The 25000-nt window shown below is 45.1% G+C and overlaps 1 protein-coding gene across 3 annotated transcripts in view; it reads right to left on the minus strand.

The window, feature by feature from the left end:
* The window catches only part of LOC308329979 (AT-rich interactive domain-containing protein 1B-like), a 223424-nt gene that overhangs the window by 46084 nt on the left and 152340 nt on the right, over window positions 1-25000 (minus strand). For all 3 annotated transcript variants that reach the window (XM_080784560.1, XM_080784559.1, XM_080784561.1), the window contains exons 5-7: window positions 21695-22127; window positions 8517-8594; window positions 5335-5520 (exon numbers count right to left, since the gene is read on the minus strand). In XM_080784560.1, the coding sequence (XP_080640686.1) occupies window positions 5335-5520; window positions 8517-8594; window positions 21695-22127 (697 nt within the window). The remainder of the gene's footprint in view (window positions 1-5334; window positions 5521-8516; window positions 8595-21694; window positions 22128-25000) is intronic.

The following is a 25000-nucleotide window of genomic DNA, read 5'->3' on the forward strand; positions in this document are numbered from 1 at the left end:
ACAGAGTTGAGGGTTCACACAGCTTCCATGTTGGTTAATGACACTTGGAGGCAGAGTGAAGGAGCCAGATGGAGTCGTCATTAAGAACAATGAACAGCAGCTGCCTGGCCTGCTCAGCCCCAAACACAAGTACATGTACTCAAGTACGTTCCACTCCACTGCATCTCAGAGGAAAATACTGTACTGTATACTTACTCCACTACAATTATATGAGTTATAATTATATTATAGTAGTCATACTTTGCATATTTTGATAAACACACTAACAGCTTCATGCTCTATACGTATGTTTCGGCCATTTGGAAATAGCCGATCTACAAGCTCACAAGTGTCGGATCGCGATTGGTAATACATTTTGAACTTGTGACATTCTGCCCAATGAGTACTTTTCCTTTAGGTACTTTAAAGCAATACTGTGTAACATTTTCATTAAAACAAAACTTAAGTGTCTTTTGTACTTTATTTCCTGGAGTACATTTTGAATACGGGACTTCTACTTGTAATAGAGCGTATACATTGCAGTATTGCTACTTTTACTTTCAGTAAAATCACTGCCCCGGACAGACCCTCTCAAGGCTGGAGGGCCTGTTCAGGGCCAGGTGGACTGACTCCAACACAGAGGCCTGGGAGGTTAGAGGAGTGTGAGTGTGTGTGTGTGTGTGTGTGTGTGTGTGTGTGTGTGTGTGTGCATGGTTGTGTGCACGTGCGAGTGAGCAAGAGAGAGAGAGAACTCTTTTGAGATTGTAAAGACAGACTATTTTCAACGAAGATATTTAGTGTCAAAGGAAAAAAGGAGAGGGTATAGTATAGTATAGTATACAGTATAGACCCCCTGGGGGACTCCTCCGGTCAACAAAGTATACAGAGGGTTTGTGTGGAGTTTAAACAGCCTGTTCAATGTTGCACCATCATTCTACCTGGACGTGTTGTAAATATATAGCATAGGTTAGCAAGCATGTACATCCTCACTCCTTGACAGACAACTTTAAAACAACATATTGCGGCTGAAGCGTGATCAAGCTTGTAGATCGGCAATTTCACTATTTGACATACAGTAAAATAAAGCACGATGTGTTGCTGTCAGGCAGAAACCAATAGAGGGTATGCGTGTGACATCATCGTACCTGGAAGTTATGCGGGAACGCCCACTGAGTGGCAAAAACTACTTTCTGGCTTTGACAGCCCATTCATCCAAACAGAAAAGTCCTGTCTGATTGCAGTAAACAATGTTAAACTCACCAACATTGCAGATGTACGAAAAGCTTGAATTATCCTCTTTTTATCTACAAAATTTTAGTTTCATAAAGATCCACCATAGAAACGTTATGAGCTACTTTCTGTCAAGAAATGCCCTGCATTTGATTATTTTTCTAAGTGTCAGAGTTTGGAAGTGCTTGTTTTCAATAACACAACATTTTGCTGCCCCCCTGCATTATGTGACATTTAAAAAGTGGTACGCAGGACGGTTGAGTGCTTTCCAACGAGCGCTTCCAAACTCCAACATTCCATGCTGCTCAATGTTTTGCCACTCAGTCTAGATGGGGGGGGGGCATGTCCTGATGGGAAAATCATGCATGTGCATACTCTCCCTTGTCTCAATGGTCTCCATAGTGTCACACAAAACAGCGGATCTACAATCTACCAACTGAACTTGTAGATCGGCCATTTTCAGAGGTTGGGTGTAGAGTCCAGAGGGGAAAAAAGGAGCAAACCAAGTACAGAGCCAAAGGCCAAGTGCACCAAGTATTGAGGTGCACTAAATGTCAGAAATCTATGAAAAGGTTTAAACTGTAAACACAATAGTGGGGGTCCCTGCTTCATCTGTCTCTCAGCTCAGTCACTGTTCTCGGGTCACGTGTACTAGTAGGTACCAAGGGAAACGGGTCAGAACTGCTGGCCTACCACTGTAGGGGGTCCTTTGCCTTGAAGACCCCTGCCGTAGGGTTTATGGTTTAAGTGGCTAAATGTTTAATGCATTGGTGCGTTAGACAGACGTCTTGTAGAGGACCCTCAGTCACAGGACAGATAAGATGCAGGACAGACGCAGTGTGACGAGATGCATGCCGCTAACAATCTGCGCGTGTGTGTGTGTGTGTGTGTGTGTGTGTGTAAACCAGCCCAAAAAAAGCATCTCTCCTGTCTCGCTAGTCCTGAGTGAGATTTCACGCTCATACGCCCAGCTCCTTATCTTATCTTATCATCTCTCTCTCTCTCTCTCTCTCTCTCTCTCTCTCTCTCTCTCTCTCTCTCTCTCAGCTCCCAACCCCTCTGCTCACTCTAGTCTAGTGGGTGGGAGGGAAGGGAGACTGAATAAACACCAAATTAATTTGGCTTATTGATCAACGTTAACAAATGGAGTCACAGTTGCTGTTTTTTGGGGGGAAATGCACAAGATGAGTGGGTGGATAGCTGGCTGGCTGACTGGGTGCATTCACCAGGGTGACTGTGAAAACTCGCAGTTATGTTTCCTCTGGCTCAAGAAAATAGGAAAAACACATGCACAGTATGAAGGGGGCATGCAGGGTTCAAGTGCCTCATGAATATTCGGAGAGGGGTGCGCACAAACATCAGCTTAAATCCCCTTCGTCCGACAGGAAGAGAGGGCAGTGTGACTGTGTGTGTGTGCGCGTGTGTGTGTGTGTGTGTGTGTGTGTGTGTGTGTGTGTGTGTGTGTGTGTGTGTGTGTGTGTGTGTGTGTGTGTGTGTGTGTGTGTGTGTATGCGTGCGTGCGTGTTTCAGAAGCGGCTTAGTTGCAAAGAAAAATGATCACAACAAACATTGTTTTTTCCAGTGGGAATTATGGGATCCAATTTTTGGGGTTGAGTTTCTATTATTTATATATTCATTATTTAACTTGTCGACAAGAACTAATAAGCTAGCCAGAACTATCAAGCTAACAAGGCAACACTATACGAGGTATGAACAGTGGTGAGAAAAGTACTCAAGTAAAAGTATCAATAATTACTGCAATATAGAAATACTCAATGTCAAGAATTCAAAATGTACTTGAATAAAAATACAAAAGTATTGGCATCAAAATGTACTTAAAGTACCAAAAGTACCAATTATGCAGAATGTCCCATTTCAAGTTTTCAAATGTATACAAATCTTTTGAAATAGTAAATGGTGCATTTATATAGCGCCTTTATCCAAGGCGCTTTACATAGATTGTGCATTACATTCACTTATTCACACACACACACACACACACACACACACACATTCATACACCGATTGTGGCGGAAGCCATGCAAGGTACGAACCAGCACATCAGGAGCAATGTAGGGTTCAGTGTCTTGCCCAAGGACACTTCGACATGTGGACAGGAGGAGCCGGGATTTGAACCGCCGACCCATGAATCATTGGATAACCTGCTCTACCTCCTGAGCCACAGGCTCCCCTGAAAATAGCTATTTTCAAATGGCCGAAATGTATAGTGCTGAAGTGGTTAATGTATGTTTTGTAATAATCTAAATCTACAAAGTAACTAAACTAACTAGTAACTAAAGTTTTCAAATAAATGTAGTGAAGATAGTGAAATCTAAGACGATATGTGACCGTTTCTGACCAAGGCAAATTTTTCATGTCATACTGTATGAAAGCAGGGAATCATAGCTTCACATTGACATACAGTATTGGTTGTTCAGTTTGACGAGATGTGGCTTATAGAGTAATGTCTTGCAGAAAACAGCGATTTGAGAAAACAGGCTTGAAAGGTTCACTTCTGTGGTCTCTAACATTACACCTATAGCTACATGTTTAAGCATTTGTTTCATATTTACATGAACGTCATCATGTTCTACCTAAATGAAGTTGAAACACTCACACACTGCTGCATGGTGATGGTGATGCATGTCGGTTAATGGATTTAGTTTAGTCCCGTCATCATCATCATCATTCAGTCAGTCACACTGTAGCAGGTCTGACTGCCGTGTCAGCACCTAACGCTGTCCGTAATCTGATCACCACCAGAGCCACGGGGGGCGGGGGGGGGGGTTCAAGTGCCTCATGAATATTCAGAGAGGGGTGCGCACAAACATCAGATTAAATCCCCTTCGTCCGACAGGAAGAGAGGGCAGTGTGTCTGTCTGTCTGTGTGCGTGCGTGCGTGCTGCTGCTGTCTGTATAGCATTGCGTTGTAGGCAAAACTATGTTTTATACAAAGCCAAGCTGTTGGAAATAACAAAGTTTCCACTGGAGTCAAAGCTGGTAACATTGGAATCTAATGAATTCCACAATTCCGAAACCACTATCTAGAGAATTCTAAATCTTGTGGCGTCCCCAGACTCTCCAACTACTCCAAATACGTCAGGTCGAAACCCAAACTGTTACGTTTCAGGATTCAAATTCAATGCAATCATAGCTGCGGTGTCACATTAACACTTTGAGGGCTTTATATTAATATATGACATATACCGAGGGGGAGATTGTTTAATTACCTTTGGAGCATATGCCAAAGTATTCGCGCCTTTGCTTTGATCCATGAAAATCCGCTTGAAAACACTCCAATGATTTGTTATTGAGCTGACAAAAAAGCCACTTCCGTGATTCGGGTCATAGACAAAGAGAAAAGCGAGCTACACCCTCGTTCACTTTGCATTGGACTCAGTTTCCCAGAAGCCCTTGCTAGCCGGCAGTTGGTCATCATAACGCGTCCGCCTCATCACCAGGTCCGCGACAAATCCACAATTTCTTTTATATTATTACAAAACGGCGAATGAAACACATAAAAACAAATAGTGGGTTTAGCGTATTACCCAGGGGGAGACAATGGATTAAATAGCGTGGAACGCGGGTTATAGTTAAACTGTTAAGCGCAGGTGGACATCGCAGCATTGATTGCATACAGCTGGCCGGCCTACAGGGCACGGCTCCACGGATTTGTCTATAGTGGTTCAAATGATCTAAACATCCCTCGTTCCTTCTAATTAATTTCTTATTTATTTACAGCAACAGGAATTTAACTGGAGGAGAAAGTCTTCTGACCACGAATATTTTTTTAACTTTTTTATTATTTTACTGCTGTTTTTGCCATTGCCAATTTTATTAACATCCAGATTCAACAGTCAGTTATTAGAAATAATTTCTGTAATTTCAGAAGTTTAGATTAAATAGCAGAAGTGAAGACAGAGAGAGAGCAGGAAATAAACAGATTTTAGTTCCTAACTTCCTGGCAAATTTTGTCATTTGACACATTTGCCATAGATTTTCTGTATTTCAAAGAATGGGATGTCACAGCATAAGGTCGCACACAACCACACCGCACATGCGCGCGCGCACACACACACACACACACACACACACACACACACACACACACACACACACACCTACCTTGGGGTCCATACTGTGATCCTTGGGGCCCGTAGGGGCCGGTGGGGGGTGCGCCCTGGGGGTAGGTTCCCATGCCGGGGTACAGACCCCCGGGTGAGGGGTGGTGGTGGGGGGACATGGGGGGTCCCGACTGGGGAGAGGCAAACTGAGCCGCAGCCTGGTTCCTCTGGATGCTGGACATGAACCCTGAGACGCACACACGCACACGCACACGCACACACACACACACACACACACACACACACACACACACACACACACACACACACACACACACACACACACACACACACACACACACACACACACACACACAACACACAAATAAATGAACGCCCTATTTCATCAAAGTACAGCATCACACAAAAGCATCAAAAGTTGCAGATCCACCAGCTCGACAGAGTGGGCGAAAAATAAAACTTCTGGGAACTCAGATTAGTGTATCTGCAACTTTTGATGCTTTTGAATTTGAATCCTGAAAAGTAACCGTTTTGGACATTACGAGGTTTCCACCCGACAGAGATGATATAACACCCCCCCCCCCGGGAGCCTCTAGGGCCCCGCGCTCTTTCAAGACGCTGGGGCTGCGCACATTTTATAAAACTATACAGGAAAAATGAAATCGCCCCCTTCCATCCATCCACCCTGCCAGTGGAAGAAAGGTCACCACATAGCATGCATTAAGGGACAGAGAGAGAGAGAGAGAGAGAGAGAGAGAGAGAGGTCTATCTGGTGTTGTAAATGGATTGGCTTCTGGTATCTCCTCCATACAGCACTGTTTCCCAAACAGTGGGTCGGAACTTGGAACCCATTTTTGGGTCGCAGATAAAAAAATATATATTATTATAGTAGACATGATATTTTCACCAGTTTTGGTCTCCTTTTGGGTCTTACTCTTGAGCTCAAAAGGTTGGGAACCACTGGCATACAGTAAACGTGTTGTTACATTTGAGGCATGCATGTTTTAGGTGGATCGGGATAGACACTCATGTCTGACTGGTCTGTGGTGGGAGGGAGGGAGAAATGCTCAAATAAACAGGATACAATTCACAATTAATTATGTCCCAAATTTTCCCCCCAAAACTCAGATTTCCCTTTCCTTCAGTATGTTGCAAAACATGACATTATTGTATAGTTCAAGATAGATTTGAGTTCACTTTCTTTTTTGAGGGGCGCTATCCCCTCCTATGTCCAGCTTTTGGTGTGTGTGCACTGTGCACAAACTTTGTCCTAAACAAACAACAATTAAATGCCATTGACAATGAATGGACAATTTTGAGTGTTCGTGTAAACACAAACATTGCATAACACAAAAATGAGGACGCAACTTGTGATTGGCCGGAATGAGATGTATGATGATATGAGCGCCCCTCACTTCACACAGGTGTGATATTTTCTTTTTGCCTTTTCTTACCAATGTAGTCGTTAAGCCATTACCCAATTTTTGAGGGGCGCTAGCCCCTCCTATATCCAGCTATTAGTGTAGATAGACTTACACAAATGAATGGAGAACGTCATAGTAATCTTTGACTGCAGACTTAGCCCCAAGTGTCTGCAACTGTTTTTAAACATAGCCTACGTGCTACGTGACATGATGAGGAAATGTTACTGTTCTGTTCTGTTTTTGTTTATTGCTTTGAAATGTTGTATTATGTGTATCTCGACAACTGCAAATGAGGGTGACCTCAATGTCTTGAGAATAAATAGAGGTTTGAATGAATAGTGTTTGAGCAAATCGTCTATTTTTCTCCCATAAAAACAATGAATTCTCATAGACGGACGGACGGACAGACCAATGAAGGGTAAGAGCGATTGGAGGCTGAGAGTGTTTCTGCTGCGAGTGCAGAGCAGAGCAGAGGGTTTAAGGAGGGAGGACATTATTGTAATGTTTAGCTTCCATTAGGAAGACAGGGGGATTGTGAGAGAGCACGGGGAAAACACTGCGTGTAAAACCACACTTTAAATTGCCTGGAAAATGGATGGGCAGAGAGACATTGTGCAGACAGTGCTAAAAGCAAATAACACATTTCAAGGATTTCTCTCTCTCTCTCTCAAAGTGAATGAAGCTCTTAGGCGAACAACAACAACAACAGCAACAGGCAGCCCGCTAAAGGGAGAGACGTAGAGGAAAAGGGTTGAAAAAAAGGAAGTAAAGAAAGAAAGAAAGAAAAAAAGAGAGACATTCAGTGGAGTTATGGAAATGAAGAGGGGAAGAGAGGCTCTTAGAGAGGGAAGCACTTGAGCAAAGTGGAATGGGATGGAGTGTGTGTGTGTGTGTGTGTGTGTGTGTGTGTGTGTGTGTGTGTGTGTGTGCGCGTGCGTGCGTGACACACGTGCCTAAAGGGGGGTAGAAGGTGGTTAATCCTAGCTCGGAAAAATGGCAAAAACAGTGCCAGCCCTGTTAAGCAGCACTCTGTCTTTCTCTCTTTTCTGTCAGTCTCCGACTCTCCGTCAGTCTCTCTGTCTTTCTGTTTCTGTGTGTGATATTGTCTGTCTCTGTTGTGGACAATGTGTGTGATATTGTCTGTCTCTGTTGTGGACAATGTGTGTGATATTGTCTGTCTCTGTTGTGGACAATGTGTGTGATATTGTCTGTCTCTGTTGTGGACAAAGACATTCAAGAAACATTCAAGACAGATAAAACAGGTGTGCTTCCTCTGGAAGCTGCCCTTGGTTAAGGCAGTGGGTGCTCAGTTTTGAAAATAACATAACTAAATAATCCATCAAGTGGACGTGTTTCAGCAAACAGCCTTCTTCAGAGCAGAATAAAACGTTTTTTAGTCTGTTCTGAAGAAGGCTGTTTGCCAAAAAATGAGAAATTGCATCTGAGCCGGTCTTGCATCTTTTATTTTGGAGTGCCGCTTTTTCCACTTAGTTGGTATATTAGTTACATTCAAGACATTATTGAACAATATTTTTGGCCTCCCAATATCACTTGATATTGTTACTTACGGTATACCTATACTATTCTTATTTGAGTTACGCAGGGATCTGTACTATACTACTGTTTTAGCTACACACTAAATAAAGTGACAATAGCTGCAAAGTGACCCCCAAACACAGGCTACAAAATGTGTCAAACTAATTTTGACACAGTGAAACGTCAAACACGTGTGTGTGTGTGTGTGTGTGTGTGCGCGCGCACACACACACACACACAAACACACACACACACACAATACCTCTCTCTTGTGCCATAGGTGAGCTGGTCATGGGGGGTCGTGCACCCTCTGGACCAGTAGCAGCAGTCATGGTGGAACCTGCAAAAACAGACATGGACATTTCAATTAAGAGCCAAGGCCGATTGATAGATAGATAGATAGATAGATAGATAGATAGATAGATAGATAGATAGATAGATAGATAGATAGATAGATAGATAGATAGATAGATAGATAGATAGATAGATAGATAGATAGATAGATAGATAGATAGATAGATAGAATACTTAAACAGCAGTTTAAAAAATTACATAAATTCCCTCCCATATTTCTCAGAGATATAGTTCAGGGCTTACCCATCACCAGAAAGCACCAACATGAACTATACACAAAAAAGCTGTAGCTTGTTTCCATTGTGGTCTACTTGTGACATAGAACAATACACAAACATACTGTACAGCACAAACTACCATGAACAAATAAATACAAAAAGATCCAAGGCTATATGAGCTATACATAAAGGACAAGAGGTACCCTAATTATCCGGGGTCAGGATCTATGACCAGTTATTGTGAAGATGGAGCCATGATTTAAGGTTATTCTTCAATCTTGCAAGATCATTTTGGGATTTCAGGGCAGGTATAAGCTTGCAGTTTGCGTATCTGATAATGTTTTTTATAGCAAAGAAATCTAAAATGATACAGATATTTTCCAGGTTTTAATGGGTCAAGCTTCTTCAAACTCACATTAAAGTTCCTTCCACTGCAACATTACTTCTTATTTTGGTTCCAAATGAAAAGGTTTTCTTTGCTTATTCCACATAACTGAAAAAGTTGTATTCATTTTATATATTTTTCTTTGTGTGAATTGAGACCCCCCCCACCCCACCCCTGTCTAATCAAAGCGAGGTCAGTGGAATATGGGTTGGCGTGCGGCGCTTAATGCCATCCTCTTCTTAAAAAGTGAAAGGAGCGGGAACAAGAATTGTTGTCATAATAAAGGAATGTAAAGCCCAAGGTTTCCTTTTCAGGCATGCTTTGTATCCTTTCGCTAAAGTCTGCGCTGGAACCAAAAAGTTAGTGAAAGTTGTCGTGGGCTTTGAGTTAACGAGATTCAAATGAGAGCGAATATGCAGCAAAAAAGAAGTTGCTATGGGTTTGATGCTAGCTGAGCCTTTGGCTGAGCAAGGCACAGAGGTTTGGGGTTCGACTCCCAATTATTGTAACCTTTGCACAGTCATTTGGAGGCCTTGTATGTCCAAAACTGTTACTTTTTAGGAAATGAATGAATGAATGAAACCGTGTTTTACAATGGATCAATATTATTTAGTCACAAGCTCTTGTTAATACTTATCATTGGTTAAATATCGTCAGGGCAGAAAACTCCTGTCACCATTACGCTAACCTTTTGTGTATTATCGCAAATTATAATGCCCTACTTGATCATACTAAAAGGTCACACAAAAGCATCAACAGTAGCATATGTACAAGCAAAGCGTTTTGAGCTTACAGATCTGCTACTTTTGCTTTATAATTCGACTACTTTCACTACTTTTGCATGCTACCGCATTACAATAAAGTATAAAATAGGGCATTAATTCATGAAAAAAATAAAAACGATGAAACAGACACGAAAAGATACGAATACAGAACAAATGTGACCAGATTTGACTGAGAGACTGCCATCGCGCAAATTCCAGGAGAGTTTATAGCACAGGCAGGCTCTTCACATACTAGAGCATGTCTGAAATAAGTGTTAGAGCTGAAATCAACACGCAAATATGAAATAAATGCTTAAACATGTAGCTAAGTGTAATGTTACAGACGACAGAAGTGAACCTTTCAAGCCTGTTTTCTCAACTCGCTGTTTTCGGCAAGACATTACTCTATAAGCCATATCTCCAAAACTGGTGGGCCAAATAGTATACTATTAAAACTATTACTAATGTACTATTATATTATGATAGTATTACTATACTATTATTTTATACAATTACTATACTATTACAACTGTTACTGTACTCATATACAGTATGTGTGTGTGTGTGTGTGTGTGTGTGATTGTGTGTGTGTGTGTGTGTGTGTGTGTACATGCGTGCGTGTGGAGAGAGAGCAGACAGGAGGTGGCATGCTCTCCACATAAACAAACCCAATTAAGTCGCCATAATTGCTTTGCATAAAACAGCATAAACTATTCAATCAACAATGCCCCCCTCGCCTCCGCACGCACACACGCATGCACGCACGCAAAGTTGCACGCACGCAAAGTTGCACGCGCGCACACACACACGCTTTAAATAGAGACATTTGATTAGTTAATCACCATACAGTGAAAGGGGATAATTTTAATGTTGAAACAGCACTGAAATGTGTGTGTGTGTGTGTGTGTGTGTGTGTGTGTGTGTGTGTGTGTGTGTGTGTGTTACTGTTTGATGTGGTAAGTATAAGTAAGCCTTGCCGAGACATGAGACCCATAGGGCAGGAGCCTATATCTCCTGTTTCTGTAGCGTGAGGAAGCTTGATGTACAAGTACACCCCCTAGACATGATGTACAAGTACACCCCCTGGACATGATGTAAAGGTACACCCCCTAGACAGGATGTACAAGTACACCCCCTAGACATGACGCTAGTATGTCGCAGGGACTTGCCCCCAATCCAACCCTTGATGCTGAGTGCCAAGCAGGGAGACACTGGGTCCCATTTTTGTGTTTGGAAATAAAACGTCTGGGTTTCCGAGGCTAGGTATGACCCAGACGGGCTTCGAACCAAGCCCCCAGTGAGGCTCTCCAGCGTTGAAGCACTCGGCCCTAGTGGTTAGAGCGTGAACTGCAGGTGGACCCGTGGATTCATGACCGGGAAACCCTGTGCAGCTGGTCGTTAGATGCCAAGTCATTGAGATTAGTGGTTCTCAAACCTTTCATTAGAGATGCACAATATTGAAATTATGACCAATATCCAATATATTACATTATATAATATTTTTTTTCGATACAGTACAGATTCTATTTCCCATTCATGTCAGGGACCCCCAACCTCCTCTCCTCTCCTCCCTTTAACGAGGTGTTGAATAATGATGTCCAAATGAACCCAACAGGCTCCATGGTGGGCCCTGGCACGACGCATAATTAATAATTCACACAATTAATCACTGACATCACTGTGTGTGTGTACCCAGGAGAGAGAGAGAGAGAGAGAGAGAGAGAGAGAGAGAGAGAGAGAGAGAGAGAGAGAGAGAGAGAGAGAGAGAGAGAGAGAGAGAGAGAGAGAGAGAGACAGAGAGAGAGAGAGACAGAGAGAGAGAGAGACAGAGAGACAGAGAGAGACAGACAGACAGACAGACAGACAGACAGACAGACAGACAGACAGACAGACAGACAGACAGACAGACAGACAGACAGACAGACAGACAGACAGACAGACAGACAGACAGACAGACAGACAGACAGACAGACAGACAGACAGACAGACAGACAGACAGACAGACAGACAGACAGACAGACAGACAGACAGACAGACAGACAGACAGACAGACAGACAGACAGACAGACAGACAGACAGACAGACAGACAGACAGACAGACAGACAGACAGACAGACAGACAGACAGACAGACAGACAGACAGACAGACAGACAGACAGACAGACAGACAGACAGACAGACAGACAGACAGACAGACAGACAGACAGACAGAAACTCTCAAACTCAGACAGTGTCAATCATAGAATGGTCAAATCCATCGATTCTGACCTTCTATTTTTGAACAGCCATAAGTATAAATAGAATATGGAAAAAGTGGTTAAATTGAGTGTGATGCTATATTAAAATAATTCTGCCAGCGGACGGACCAGTGTGATCTTGCTGCTTGTACATCTGCTAATTTTGCTACCTTTTTGAAGCCTTAGAAAAATAACCATTTTGGACGTGTGAGGTTTCCACTGGAAAGAGACGATAATATCATATAAACCAACGGCAGCACTCGGGGGGAACAACACAGAGCTAGAGCGCTTTGAAGTGCTAGAGAGGAGCGAAATAATTCAAATTTCCTTTTTGTAAAAAAAACAACATTAGAACCCCCCCCACACACACACACACACACACACACACACACACACACACAAACACACACGATACAAAGCCATGTTAGCCAGTAAGTAATGGGGAATTCATTGCGTTTTTGGAGATAATGCTCCTCTCTAAAAACCCAACGCACATTTTAACATTTCTCCTCCGCAAGGATTGTCGGGGCAACGGCGGCCCCCTTTGAAGAGAGGCGAGCTTTACTTTGAAGCTTTTTTCCCCTCTCGCTTGTTTTTTACCGCGCCGTTTCAAACGCAAATGCAACGGGAAGTTCAAAGCCGACGGGAAAGAGAGAGAGAGAGAGAGAGAGAGGACTCCTTACCCATATTACTGTGTTGTTTTAGATTACTTGTAATACACCTGGGAGCTGCTCTGTGTGCGCGTGTGTGCGTGTGCACTGTATAATACCACACTTGTATAGGTATAGTTAGTAGCCACAGGTATACTAGAATTTGAGAAAAATACGTTATGAGGACAATAATTGTCCTGGTCCTCACGAGACACATTGTTGCTTTTATGGGTTTTCCTTATTGTTAGACTTAAGAGTGCCACGATTTTTTTCCACCCTAAAACATCAGGTATTATTACAATATAAGGGGGAAGAACTTTTTCCAAAAAGTGTACAGTATTTGTTAAAATCATGCTTTTATGTGGACACGCCCACCAGTTCATTAAGTATGTCTGGTTTGCCTGGTGGGTGGTGATGGGTGGTGATCCACCTGAACTGAAGCCGCACCCACAACTGTAGTTGTATGATAAACGGGGAGGGGTTAGGGGAGGGGCTGATAGTGTGCTGTCACTATATTACTGTTTATTTCATTGGCCCGTTTGACTGTCAAGGGTTCAGCCTCCAGGAAGAAACCCTAAATACAAAGTTAATACACCATTGCACATAAAAACAACTCCAGGGTGTCTAATGAAGTACTGTCACCTCATAGACCCGCCATGAAAAACTCCATCTTTAAGTTTAGGGATTAGACATTTAGGGCTCCATTTTCGTCTGATCTTTCTAAATACAATGTTTTGGGATTTAGCAGTGGGGAAGGGGTGTTCCCCCACTAAAGTTGGTATTTTGGTTACCTGTCTAAATCCCTAAAACACTTATTTTCTTCTTCTTCTTTTCTGTGTGTGTGTGTGTGTGTGTGTGTGTGTGTGTGTGTGTGTGAGAGTAGATAATAGCTCCATACACTAAAATATGAGCAAAAAGTCTGCGGACAGACACACTTTCTAATTAGTGTTTCCAATTAGTGTCCTTTGTTCCAGTTGAATGTTAACACCTTTGGAATGAATGTGAGCGGCCAGTGTGTGAACCATGAGCCTCTAATCAGCCAACATGAAGTGTGTGACCTCGCTAATGTCTTAAACGGCAGCAGCAAATACATACTGTATAATAATAACTGGTGAAATTACGGAATAATGGAGAACCAGGAGGTTCTGCTTCACTTGTTTCCCAAACGTGTTTCATGCCAAGCGGGAGGAACCAAATGTATTTGACTGCGGACCCCATCTGTAAATATGTTGTGCCAAGCCACAGTCAAGGATTTGTGTGTGAAATGTGTTCAAAATGATTCAAACAAACGTTTCCCCATTTTCGCCAAGATGTTTCACATAGCCAAGATAGCAGATTTGCTGTATGTCCACGTCTGTCCAACGTTACGGTTGTCACACACGCACACACAGACACACACACAGTTTGCTCTGTACTTGGAGCACTTTTGTCTTTGTCAATAACAGCCGATCTAAAGCTCACGACCCTAGTGGTGAGTGTCTTTGACTGCTGTGGTTTCACCCGCCTCACAGCAGCACTGTGGCTGGTGTGGTGAGTGTCTCTGGTGATCTGCATATACTGTAGCCCTCGGCTAACTCACCCATATAATCAATGCCCATTACATGTATATTCCTTCCATTTGGACACAGAGTGCATCCAATTAGGTCAGACTATAATTTTGGGGCGATTAGATCTGGCTCGCTTTTGGTGTTCCAATTCATTCCAAAAGGTATTTGATAGGGCTATGAGGTCAGGGCATGCACTGATGCACAGGACAGTCAAGCTATTCCTCACTCATCTCAGGAAAACATTTATGTTTGAGTGAGTGAGTGAGTGAGTGAGTGAGTGAGTGAGTGAGTGAGTGAGTGTGTGTGTGTGTGTGTGTGTGTGTGTGTGTGTGTGTGTGTGTGTGTGTGTGTGTGTGTGTGGGGGGGGGGGGGGGTTGGAAGGGGGGCAGGGTTGGTCAGGATACTGTTGCCTTCCACAAAATTGGAAGCAGACAACATATTGTGTAGAATGTCATTATAGCCGTACAGCATTAACATTTCCATTCTCTGGAACAAAGGGAATTAATTAGAAACACTAATTTGAAAGGGTGTCCAGTTACTTTTGGTCATTATAGTGTTTACTTTACACACACAAATGCACACACACACAAATGCACACACACACACACACACACACACACACACACACACACACACACACACACACACACACACACACACACACACACACACACACACAGAGAGGTAATAATGTGGCCCTCAGTCGTTTGTGTCTTCAGGGGGTAAAAGAAAGCAGATGAACAAGCGGCTCTCCAATAACGGCTGCGTTTTCTTTCTTTCAGTTTTTGTTAGACGTGGACTGGGGAGTGTGCGTGGGTGAGTGGATAGAGGCTCTCAGAGCCGGGGGCTAATGGCAGTTAACTGTCCCTGTAGGGCAGGACAAACACCGCCGTGCTACAGTGCTACAGCGCTGCCGGCCCTGCTCGACCAACACCAACCAACACCACTCCCAAGGTCCTCATTACCGACGCCCAGCAGCAACTGTAAGAAAAGTGCTAGCTTAAGCTGAAAAACTCGAGAACCGAGGGGGAAGGAGGATGGTGTTTGGTGGGGGGGGGGTGGAGAGGGAGAGAGAGATAGAGAGACAAGGGGAAGTCATGAGCGTGGCATGGAGAGAGAGAGAGAGAGAAGGAAAGTAATTGCGCGCAGAGGTGCTCAGGTTGGGGTTTTGTACTCGTTCGCAGTTAGAATGGGATTTCTCTAAACGGCTAACGCAGCAAGCTAGCAGACCCCTCTCTCTCTCTGCCTCCAAGCCCACTGCCTCCAAGCCTATATCTGTCTGTCTGTCTGTCTGTCTGTCTGTCTGTCTGTCTGTCTGTCTGTCTGTCTTTCTGTCTCTCTCTCTCCTGGCTAATGCTGCAGCGCTCCGTGGATAGCGCCTGCGGGAGGGACGTTTGCTGCATGTTTCACTTTCAAACACGAACAGCCATTATAGGGGGAGAAGGAGGAGGAGAGGCGCGCGTGTGTGTGTGTGTGGGGGGGGGGGGGGAGGGTGGGGATATAGAGGAGGAGGGCTGTGTGTGTGGGGGGGGGGTGGAGGTACAGAGGAGGAGATGTGTGTGTAAAGAGTGCAGAGTAAACTAGAATGCCCTAAACAGAGAATACGCAGTGGCAGAATACGAGCACCACGACCGACCCAAAACAAATAAAAATCTTAACTAGGTACAGACTTGCGATCGAGAAAGGCCATCATAGGCAGACCTGTATCCCGAGAGAAGACTATATGCACCCACTGCACACTAAATGAAGTGGAAACCGAGCTACACTTCCTAACCATCTGTCCATTGTACCAAGACATCAGAGACACATACTTTCCACAGATTACAACCACACACGGAGATTTTGAAAACATGACCAATGACAAAAAACTCCCATATCTGCTGGGCGAAGTACAACAATGTGCAAACACAGCAGCAAGATTCGTGAGTTGCTGTGATAAGAGAAGGATATCAAACGGAACATTGAATTGTGTATATTCCTGTACTATACCTGCATCCAGTGATCTTGGTACATAGAAATTGATCTACGGTATTTGAAGATTCTGACTTTTAAATGTACATATTTTTTGTATTGATTGTATTGCTATATTGTTTTATGTGCTTTGGCAATGTAAACGTATGATTTCTCATGCCAATAAAGCCCTTTGAATTTAATTGAATTGAATTGTTTGTGGGGGGGGGGGGGGGGGGGTACAGAGGACGAGAGAGGGGGGGGGGGGGGGTACAGAGGACGATTGGGGGTGGTGGTGCAAGGGAAAAAGATAAAGCAGAATAAAAGCAGGACAGTAGAGGAACAGGAATCTAAGGGAAAAGAGACAGACGGGATGTTATGGATGGAACATTCAGCTGCGTTCCTCCTGTGGGGCCGCACAGCAGAGAGAGAGAGGGAGAGAGGGAGGGGGGGATCTGACAGAGATTGGGGCGGGGGGGAACACAAGAGGAAACAAGGAAACGTGAGGACGATAAAAACAAGGGAGAGATACATAGTTTAGTATATAGAGAGAGAGAGAGAGAGCCAGAGGCGGTGTTCCTTATTCGTTTCGTCTCTCAGGGAGTGGTGTGACTAGGAACTCACCCCACTCCACAGGAAACTCACTGTTTCACCCTCTGTTTCACCCTGTAGTTTGCCACATTTTTAACCTGCCACGCATAGTCGGGAGATACGGGTTAGTTGTAACCAGCCACGGGTTAGTTGTAACCAGGCACGCATGTCGGCAGCAATGGTGTTGTCCGACTAATGTTAGCATACGGTATGCCTAACCAACGTATGCACCCACCATTGGATTCCATGTGTATTGTGTACACTCTCAGAGTTAGTTTGAGAAGCACTGTACACTAAATGGACAACAGAGCCTTAATGAGCATCATCGGTAACACCTGTTAACAGGTAGTAGGAAGTATAGGAAGAGTTCTTTCCAAAATGGCTGCTGTGCAAATAGAGTCTATTGGCTGCTTCCTGAACTCCTGGACAGTTTGGCTGCTGCTTCGTAGCTGTCTGTCTCGTGGGCGGAGGAGGGCGGAGGAGGCCAGCTCGCTTTCGTTTTTACTTCTTTTTTCATTCAGCCAAAATGGCTGCCCGGGGCCGCCTTCGGGGCAAGGCCGAGTATACGGCGCTTCCTCCTCGAGGCCACGGCGGCTTTATGACTTTTGACACCCGTGTTGAAGAGACACGCGGGACCCTCCGCTTTTAGCCCTGAGCTAACTCATTAGCATAAACATAATTAATCATTGAATATTTTATGATAAACAGACGGGGAAAAAGAACCACAGGGCAAGGAGGGGGTGGAGGAGGACACTTGAGGAAACATCCATCCATCCATCCATCCATCCAGTCCGGTCATCTGCGCTCTCTCTCCCTCTCCCTCTCTCTCTCTCCCTCTCCCTCTCTCTCTCCCCCCCTCTCTCTCTCTCTCTCTGACCTCCCTGTCCTTGGTGGAGGGCTGAGGATGGAGGGGTGGTGTGTGTGTGTGTGTGTATGTGTTGCGGGGGGGGGGGGGGGACCTCCAACGCTTTTGTGTTTTTTCGTAAAACAATGCCCTACTTGCTCATACTGCAGCATCACACAAAAGCATCAAAAGTAGCACATGTGCAAACTCAAGTGTGTGTGTGTGTGTGTGTGTGTGTGTGTGTGTGTGTGTGTGTGTGTGTGTGTGTGTGTGTGTGTGTGTGTGTGTGTGTGTGTGTGTGCATGTGTGTGTGTGTGTGTGTGTGTGTGTGTGTGTGTGCATGTGTGTGTGTGCGTTAAGGGGGGGGGGGGGGGGGGGGAAGAGGAGCAGGATGAAGATGCAGAGGAGGAGGCGGTGGGTTTGGCAGTGGAGCGATGGATGGATGGATGGATGGATGTGATTTCTGCTCCGCTGTCAAATCTAGCGCAGCAGGAAAATCAATGTGGCCCCGCGTGTCTTCTCTGCTCCGGGAGGGAGTCCAAATACTGAGGCCTGCACAGGCCCGGATCACACTACACTGGATCGGATTTAGGAGAGGAGAGGAGAGGAGAGGAGAGGAGAGGAGAGGAGAGGAGAGGAGAGGAGAGGAGAGGAGAGGAGAGATTTGTCGTCTGACAAGATAGATTGTATGATAGGATGGAAATATGTCAGTCTGCACTACACTTATCTCTCTCTCTCCAACACACACACACACACACACACACACACACACACACACACACACACACACACACACACACACACACACACACACACACACACACACACACACACACACACACACACACACACACACACACACACACACACACACACACGCAGTCAGGCGACAATGTCATTCATCCGAGTGAGTGAGTGAGTGAGTGTCTGTGATTTATACGAGTGAGGCTACGATGCTTCACGGGCCTGGAAGTGGTGTGTGTGTGTGTGTGTGTGTGTGTGCTGTGTTTGTGTGTGTATTACTGTACTTGAGAGGGCCAGATAGTATTTTGAGAAACAGAGATTGTGAGAGATTGTGAGGAACCGTTTTCCTGGTCCTCTCACAAGAGTAATAGTGAGTATTTGTGGAAAATAAATAGATTTACAATGATTTTAGATTAGGATTAGGCATTTTAGAGATTATGGTTTAGATTTATCCCAGATTTTTGGTATCATGCACCCGGAAAGCTTGTAGATCAGCTATTTTTGGGTTGCAATTTTATGAATGACATTGAAATGGCATTCATATAATTGCCATCCTAAAATGTTGACGTCTTGTGCACTCAACGCTCCTCTCTCCCTGCTTATTTCTTAGGTAAGCTCGCCGTCTCTCCTCTGCTGTGTGCTCAGTGTTGTGTGTCAGCTGTGCGTGCATGTGCACGTGCACGCGCACGGTGACAGCCAGGTGAAAAGATGACACGGTGGAATTGCTGTCCTCTGACCGTTGTCAAGGGTGACAGGTGTCCCGCGAGCGCTCAGCCGTGTGACACGGCACGCCGCTTCCACCGAGCCACACATACACACACACGCACGCACAACAGGCTTCAAATTAATTGCACTCATATAGTGTTCACACCCACATACCGTGACACACAAACTAGATAAGTTGATGGGTTGTTTATGTGGGAGCATTTACTGTATTGTATATTATCAGGTTTTTGTTTACTTGCCTGTCAAGGAAATAATAGCTTGCGTCAGTGGGCTTGTTGTGGGCCAAGGCACACAGCAATGGTCAAGAACAAAACACCCCGGGCACATCTGTATTCCATTTTGAAACGAGCACATTGTGAGCTTGTAGATCGGCCAATTTAGCGACTTTGTTAATTTGGGAAACATTCTTAACGCATGAACTGCCAGGTATTCATTAATGAATTAATCCACCGCCGCCAGGGTTTTTACCTTATTTTGCGGAGAAACGATGTAAATAAAAGCTTCTATCTACCGGATAAAAAACTATTGTAACCGCGATCGTCCGTTATCGCCAGTTCAATAAGCTTGTTTTCACCAAAAACGCAATCTAGGTAAAGAAATCCGAGATACCGTATGTATTTTTATAACATTGCAGCAGGACATTTTTAGATGATTCCGGGTGCTTCTCTCGATCTTAAGGGTTGGCGAGCCAACTAAACACACAGAGCACCGAAGTCTGACGATATTTACACATTCTACCTCGAGTCGAACAATGTTACCCGCCGACGAATTAGTCACATTTTCGCTATAAACAGACTCAAAGTGAGTGGCCGACTATGGTAAAAGATACAGAACCACCTCCCCAACAATATTGCAGAGACAAGTTTGTTTATTGTGGGCCACAGCGCTTATACGAGTCGATTTTAAGATGACCAAATGTTATTCTCCATGGAGAAAAAAACTTTGGCAGCCCAGGAGATGAACGAGTGATGACAGGATGTCGTCGGTGGATATATAAAAATTAAAAAAAAGGGTGCAGCGTGTCTGTCGTTCTCGCAAACTTCCCCAAATTTGGCTGCAGAGAATATACAACAAAGTAAACTCCTGCACAAAGTGTTGAAGAGTTCCAAACCAAAGCAAACACAGCGGCAGTAATAACCACATGTCTTCTTAACTGCGTTAGTTATCCGTGTCCGCCTGCCTCGCCTGCTCTTCATCTAATTCAAACTGATTGTACTTACAGACGCTTAAAACATGCCAGATGTTCCTCCTACCGCTTTATCACAAGCGCTTTATTTGGATTTTAGATTATTTATTATTTTTATACTTCTTTATTAATCAGGCCCTGCAGATTGGTTTGGCTTCCCATCCAGCAGGTGTGTGTGTGTGTGTGTGTGTGTGTGTGTGTGTGTGGTTGTGTTGGCACGGAGCCCTGCACCGAAAACCACCGTCCCACTTTCATTAACGTCAATCGCTGTGGTGAGACCTCAGAGGAGAGGAGAGGAGAGGAGAGGAGAGGAGAGGAGAGGAGAGGAGAGGAGAGGAGAGGAGAGGAGAGGAGAGGAGAGGAGAGGAGAGGAGAGGAGAGGAGAGGAGAGGAGAGGAGAGGGGAGGAGGGTTCTCGGGAGATCAGTCAGACGTGATGCCCGCCTTGTCAGAGTGATTGACAGGTTGGCGTGCTGGTCAGACCCTCAATCAGGGAGAGCCGTGGGAGCTGACAGGGACCACGTGCGCACAGACACACGCGCGCGCGCGCGCACGCACACGCACGCACGCACGCACGCACGCACGCACGCACGCACACACACACACACACACACACACACACACACACACACACACACACACACACACACACACACACACACACACACACACACACACACACACACACACACACACACACACACACACACACACACACACACACACACACACACACACACACAAGCACACGCACACACATACACACAGACTAGGCTAGTCAAATCTATTCAATTTTATAATATTTTGGTCTAAACGGTTATGTTCTCCATTGACACAGACAGACAGACAGACAGACAGACAGACAGACAGACAGACAGACAGACAGACAGACAGACAGAGGTGCAAAGGTATACTGTAGACTCAATGTTGTGCAGCAGTGCATACTTGTACAATCATGCAGGTACAAGTCCCACGGACATGCACCGCCGCTACAGTCTAGCCTGGTCTGGACTGGTTGGGTCTAATGCATATCAAACTGGGGGGGGTCCTAATCCAGAGCCAGGTGTAAATGGTGCATTTATATAGCGCCTTTATCCAAGGCACTTTACACACATTCACACACCGATGGCGGAGGAAACCATACAGGGCACCAACCTGCACATCGGGAGCAATTAGTCTTGCTAAGTCATTAGTCATTCAGAGTCTTGCTCAAGGACACTTTGACACTATAACTCCTTACAGTACCTGACGCAGTGGTGGTGCTGCTGCTGTTGGTGGTGGCGGTGGTGGTGGTGCTGCTGCTGGGTCCACTGGGGGCAGGGGGGGAGACGGCTCCTCCCGAACCCGAGTGACGGGAGGAGGACTGCTGGGACTGGGTGGAGCCGGAGGCGGGGGAGCCCACGGGCGAGGGCGAGGGTCCGCCGCTCCTCTGGGCCGAGGAGGACGAGGAGGAGGAGGAGGAGGAGGAGGGGAGGTGGGGGGAGGCGTGGGGGGAGGAGAACGGGGAGCGTCTGGCTGTGCCTCCTCCTCCTCCACCTCCCTGCTCTCCCTGGGAGGAGCCTCCTTCTCTACCGCTGGTGGTGGTGTTGGTGGTGTTGGTGGTGGTGGTGGTGGTGGCTGACCCCAGACCAGCCTCGGTGCCCGTGGGGAGGTCATCATCGATGGAGCCGGACAGGTCCTGGGTCAGAACACACAGAGGAGGAGACGGAGGGTGGGTGAGTCTGAGCTGTCACCATAATGACATGATTTTATAATAATAATACATTATACGATTTATATAGCGCTTTTGAAAAAGTATTTTTACAGGACAAAAATAAATAAAACGACTACAGCTACAATGTAACGACTACAGTCACATACAGCTACAATGTAACGACTACAGTCACATACAGCTACAATGTAATGACTACAGTCACATACAGCTACAATGTAACGACTACAGTCACATACAGCTACAATGTAACGACTACAGTCACATACAGCTACAATGTAATGACTACAGTCACATACAGCTACAATGTAACGACTACAGTCACATACAGCTACAATGTAACGACTACAGTCACATACAGCTACAATGTAACGACTACAGTCACATACAGCTACAATGTAATGACTACAGTCACATACAGCTACAATGTAATGACTACAGTCACATCCAGCTGCAATGTAATGACTACAGTCACATACAGCTGCAATGTAATGACTACAGTCACATACAGCTGCAATGTAACGACTATACAGTCACATACAGCTACAATGTAATGACTACAGTCACATACAACTACAATGTAACGACTATACAGTCACATACAGCTACAATGTAATGACTACAGTCACATACAACTACAATGTAACGACTACAGTCACATACAGCTACAATGTAATGACTACAGTCACATACAGCTGCAATGTAACGACTATACAGTCACATCCAGGCTGCAAAATGTTTGAAAGAATGCATTACATTAAATATATTTAAGAAAGAAAGAAAGAAAAAAAGAAAGAAAGAAAGGGACTTTAGATTTTTTGGCATCCATTGTTAGGTATGCCCATATGATGACTCCGGATATGGTCTAAAAGTGTGAAAAGCGTACTTTTCATTTCACTAGGTCTTTACCATAACACTGTATCCACAGTACAATACATCATGCTGCCATGGTTAGAAAGGTGAGTGGTAATGGAGAAGAATTCACTCAAGGGGAATCCCCCCGTGACACTACACATGCAGTATACACTATACCGAGCTCAATAGTGTGTGTGTGTGTGTGTGTGTGTGTGTGTGTGTGTGTGTGTGTGTGTGTGTGCGTGCAGGAGAGATGCAAGGGAGATCGGGGCAGAGAGAAAAAAGAGGGCCAACAAAGAGATACGATGTGACGGCTGTGTGATGGCCACGCACCCGCACACGCACACGCACACGCGCACACACACACACACACACACACACACACACACACACACAGCAGTGCGTGCGGTGCCCCAGCTGCAGTGTCACCTGTGTGTGACCCTGCATGGCGTGCGACTGACTGGCGCTCGCTCGGGGGAGGAGGAGAGAGGAAAAGCCAGCTGATGTCTGCCAGTCAGTCCAGAACCCTTAACCTGCCAGGGTCCCTGGTCCCACCTGCCTCACCCCAAGTGTGTCCCATGCAGTTTATTATTATTATTTTGGGGGGTTTGCGTCCTTAAGGGACTTCAAGGGAAGCAGTGATTTAAGCCAGTATAGTTCTCAAACTGTTTCATGTCAAGAACCCTCAGATCAACATTATTTGGCAGCAGACCCCCATTTGAAGATATTTTCTGCCAGGGACACCCGTTACAAGTTGTAAAAATGCGTAACATAATGGCGTCTCGACGGTGCCACACGTAACCTTTGTTTTCTGTCACGCCTCCCTGAATGCCCACCCGCCCGCTCTGCCAGCCTGCCAGTCTGTCACATGGCATTATGTATGTGCCCCACGCTCACTGGGCCAAGCTCTCTCTCTCTCTTTCTCTCTCGCCGTCCCCATGGAACCATTCTGAATCCTGGCCAATCAGGTCAGCCGGTATTCTGAGCTGCGTGACGCAAAGAGTTGCCACCGCAGCCAATAGGCTCGCTGTGTTATTTTCAGCGGACCACCCACCCGAGAGAGTGGGACGGAGAGAGAGAGAGAGAGAGAGATGGGGAGAGAGAGAGGGAGAGAGAGATGGGGAGAGAGAGAGAGAGATAGGGGGGGGCGCCATTTGACACGCTAGGGTCTTGGGAGCAGGGCGTAACCATGGCGATGGCTTTTTCCCCCCCTAGAAAGCAGCGACAGCTAGGTTGACATGGAGCCGCAGGTCGTTAACCTACAGGCTAATTGTGTGAATGGATGTGAATAATTGCATTTCAACCTAATTGGTGTTTCGGCTGCCAAACGTTTTCCGACGGTAGTTTGTGTATGTGTGTGTGTGTGTGTGTGTGTGTGTGTGTGTGTGTGTGTGTGCGTGTTTGTTGTGGGCGGGGACTGAAAAAACACACAGGACTAATTTGTTTAGAGATGGTCAGACTCATTGGGATTCTTTACACACGTTATACTACCGCTGTGGTGAAAACGTTGATAGAATATAACGTTGAACGCCTGTCACTCCATAAAGATGTGATAGACAGTGCTGTAAAGTACATTTACTTAAGTATGCTGTACTTCCACACAATGTTGAGGCTTTTGTACCTTACTGGAGTATTTCCAATACTTCTACTCCACTACTTATCGGATCCAAATATTGTACTTTTTGCTCTACATTTATTTGAAAACTTTTAGTTACTTTAGTTCAGTCAGATAACTCAAATATTTACTATATTATTAAATATAAATATCTATTATAGAATGAGAATAAATGTGCATATAATATATTATCTTGGTGTTCGGCTCTGCTACATTCTTCTCCCTGCTTGGCACAATTATAGAACAGTCATTAAACCATTAAAAGCAGGGGAGTTAGATACAATAACAACCCCCCCCCCCCCCAGTACCAGTATGGGAGAAAAGAGTGCATAACAACACCAGGAACGCATATATGCAGATGAAGGTAGGT

The sequence above is a fragment of the Protomyctophum bolini genome (genome assembly GCF_963924005.1).
Source record: "Protomyctophum bolini genome assembly, chromosome: 15".
NCBI lineage: Eukaryota > Metazoa > Chordata > Actinopteri > Myctophiformes > Myctophidae > Protomyctophum > Protomyctophum bolini.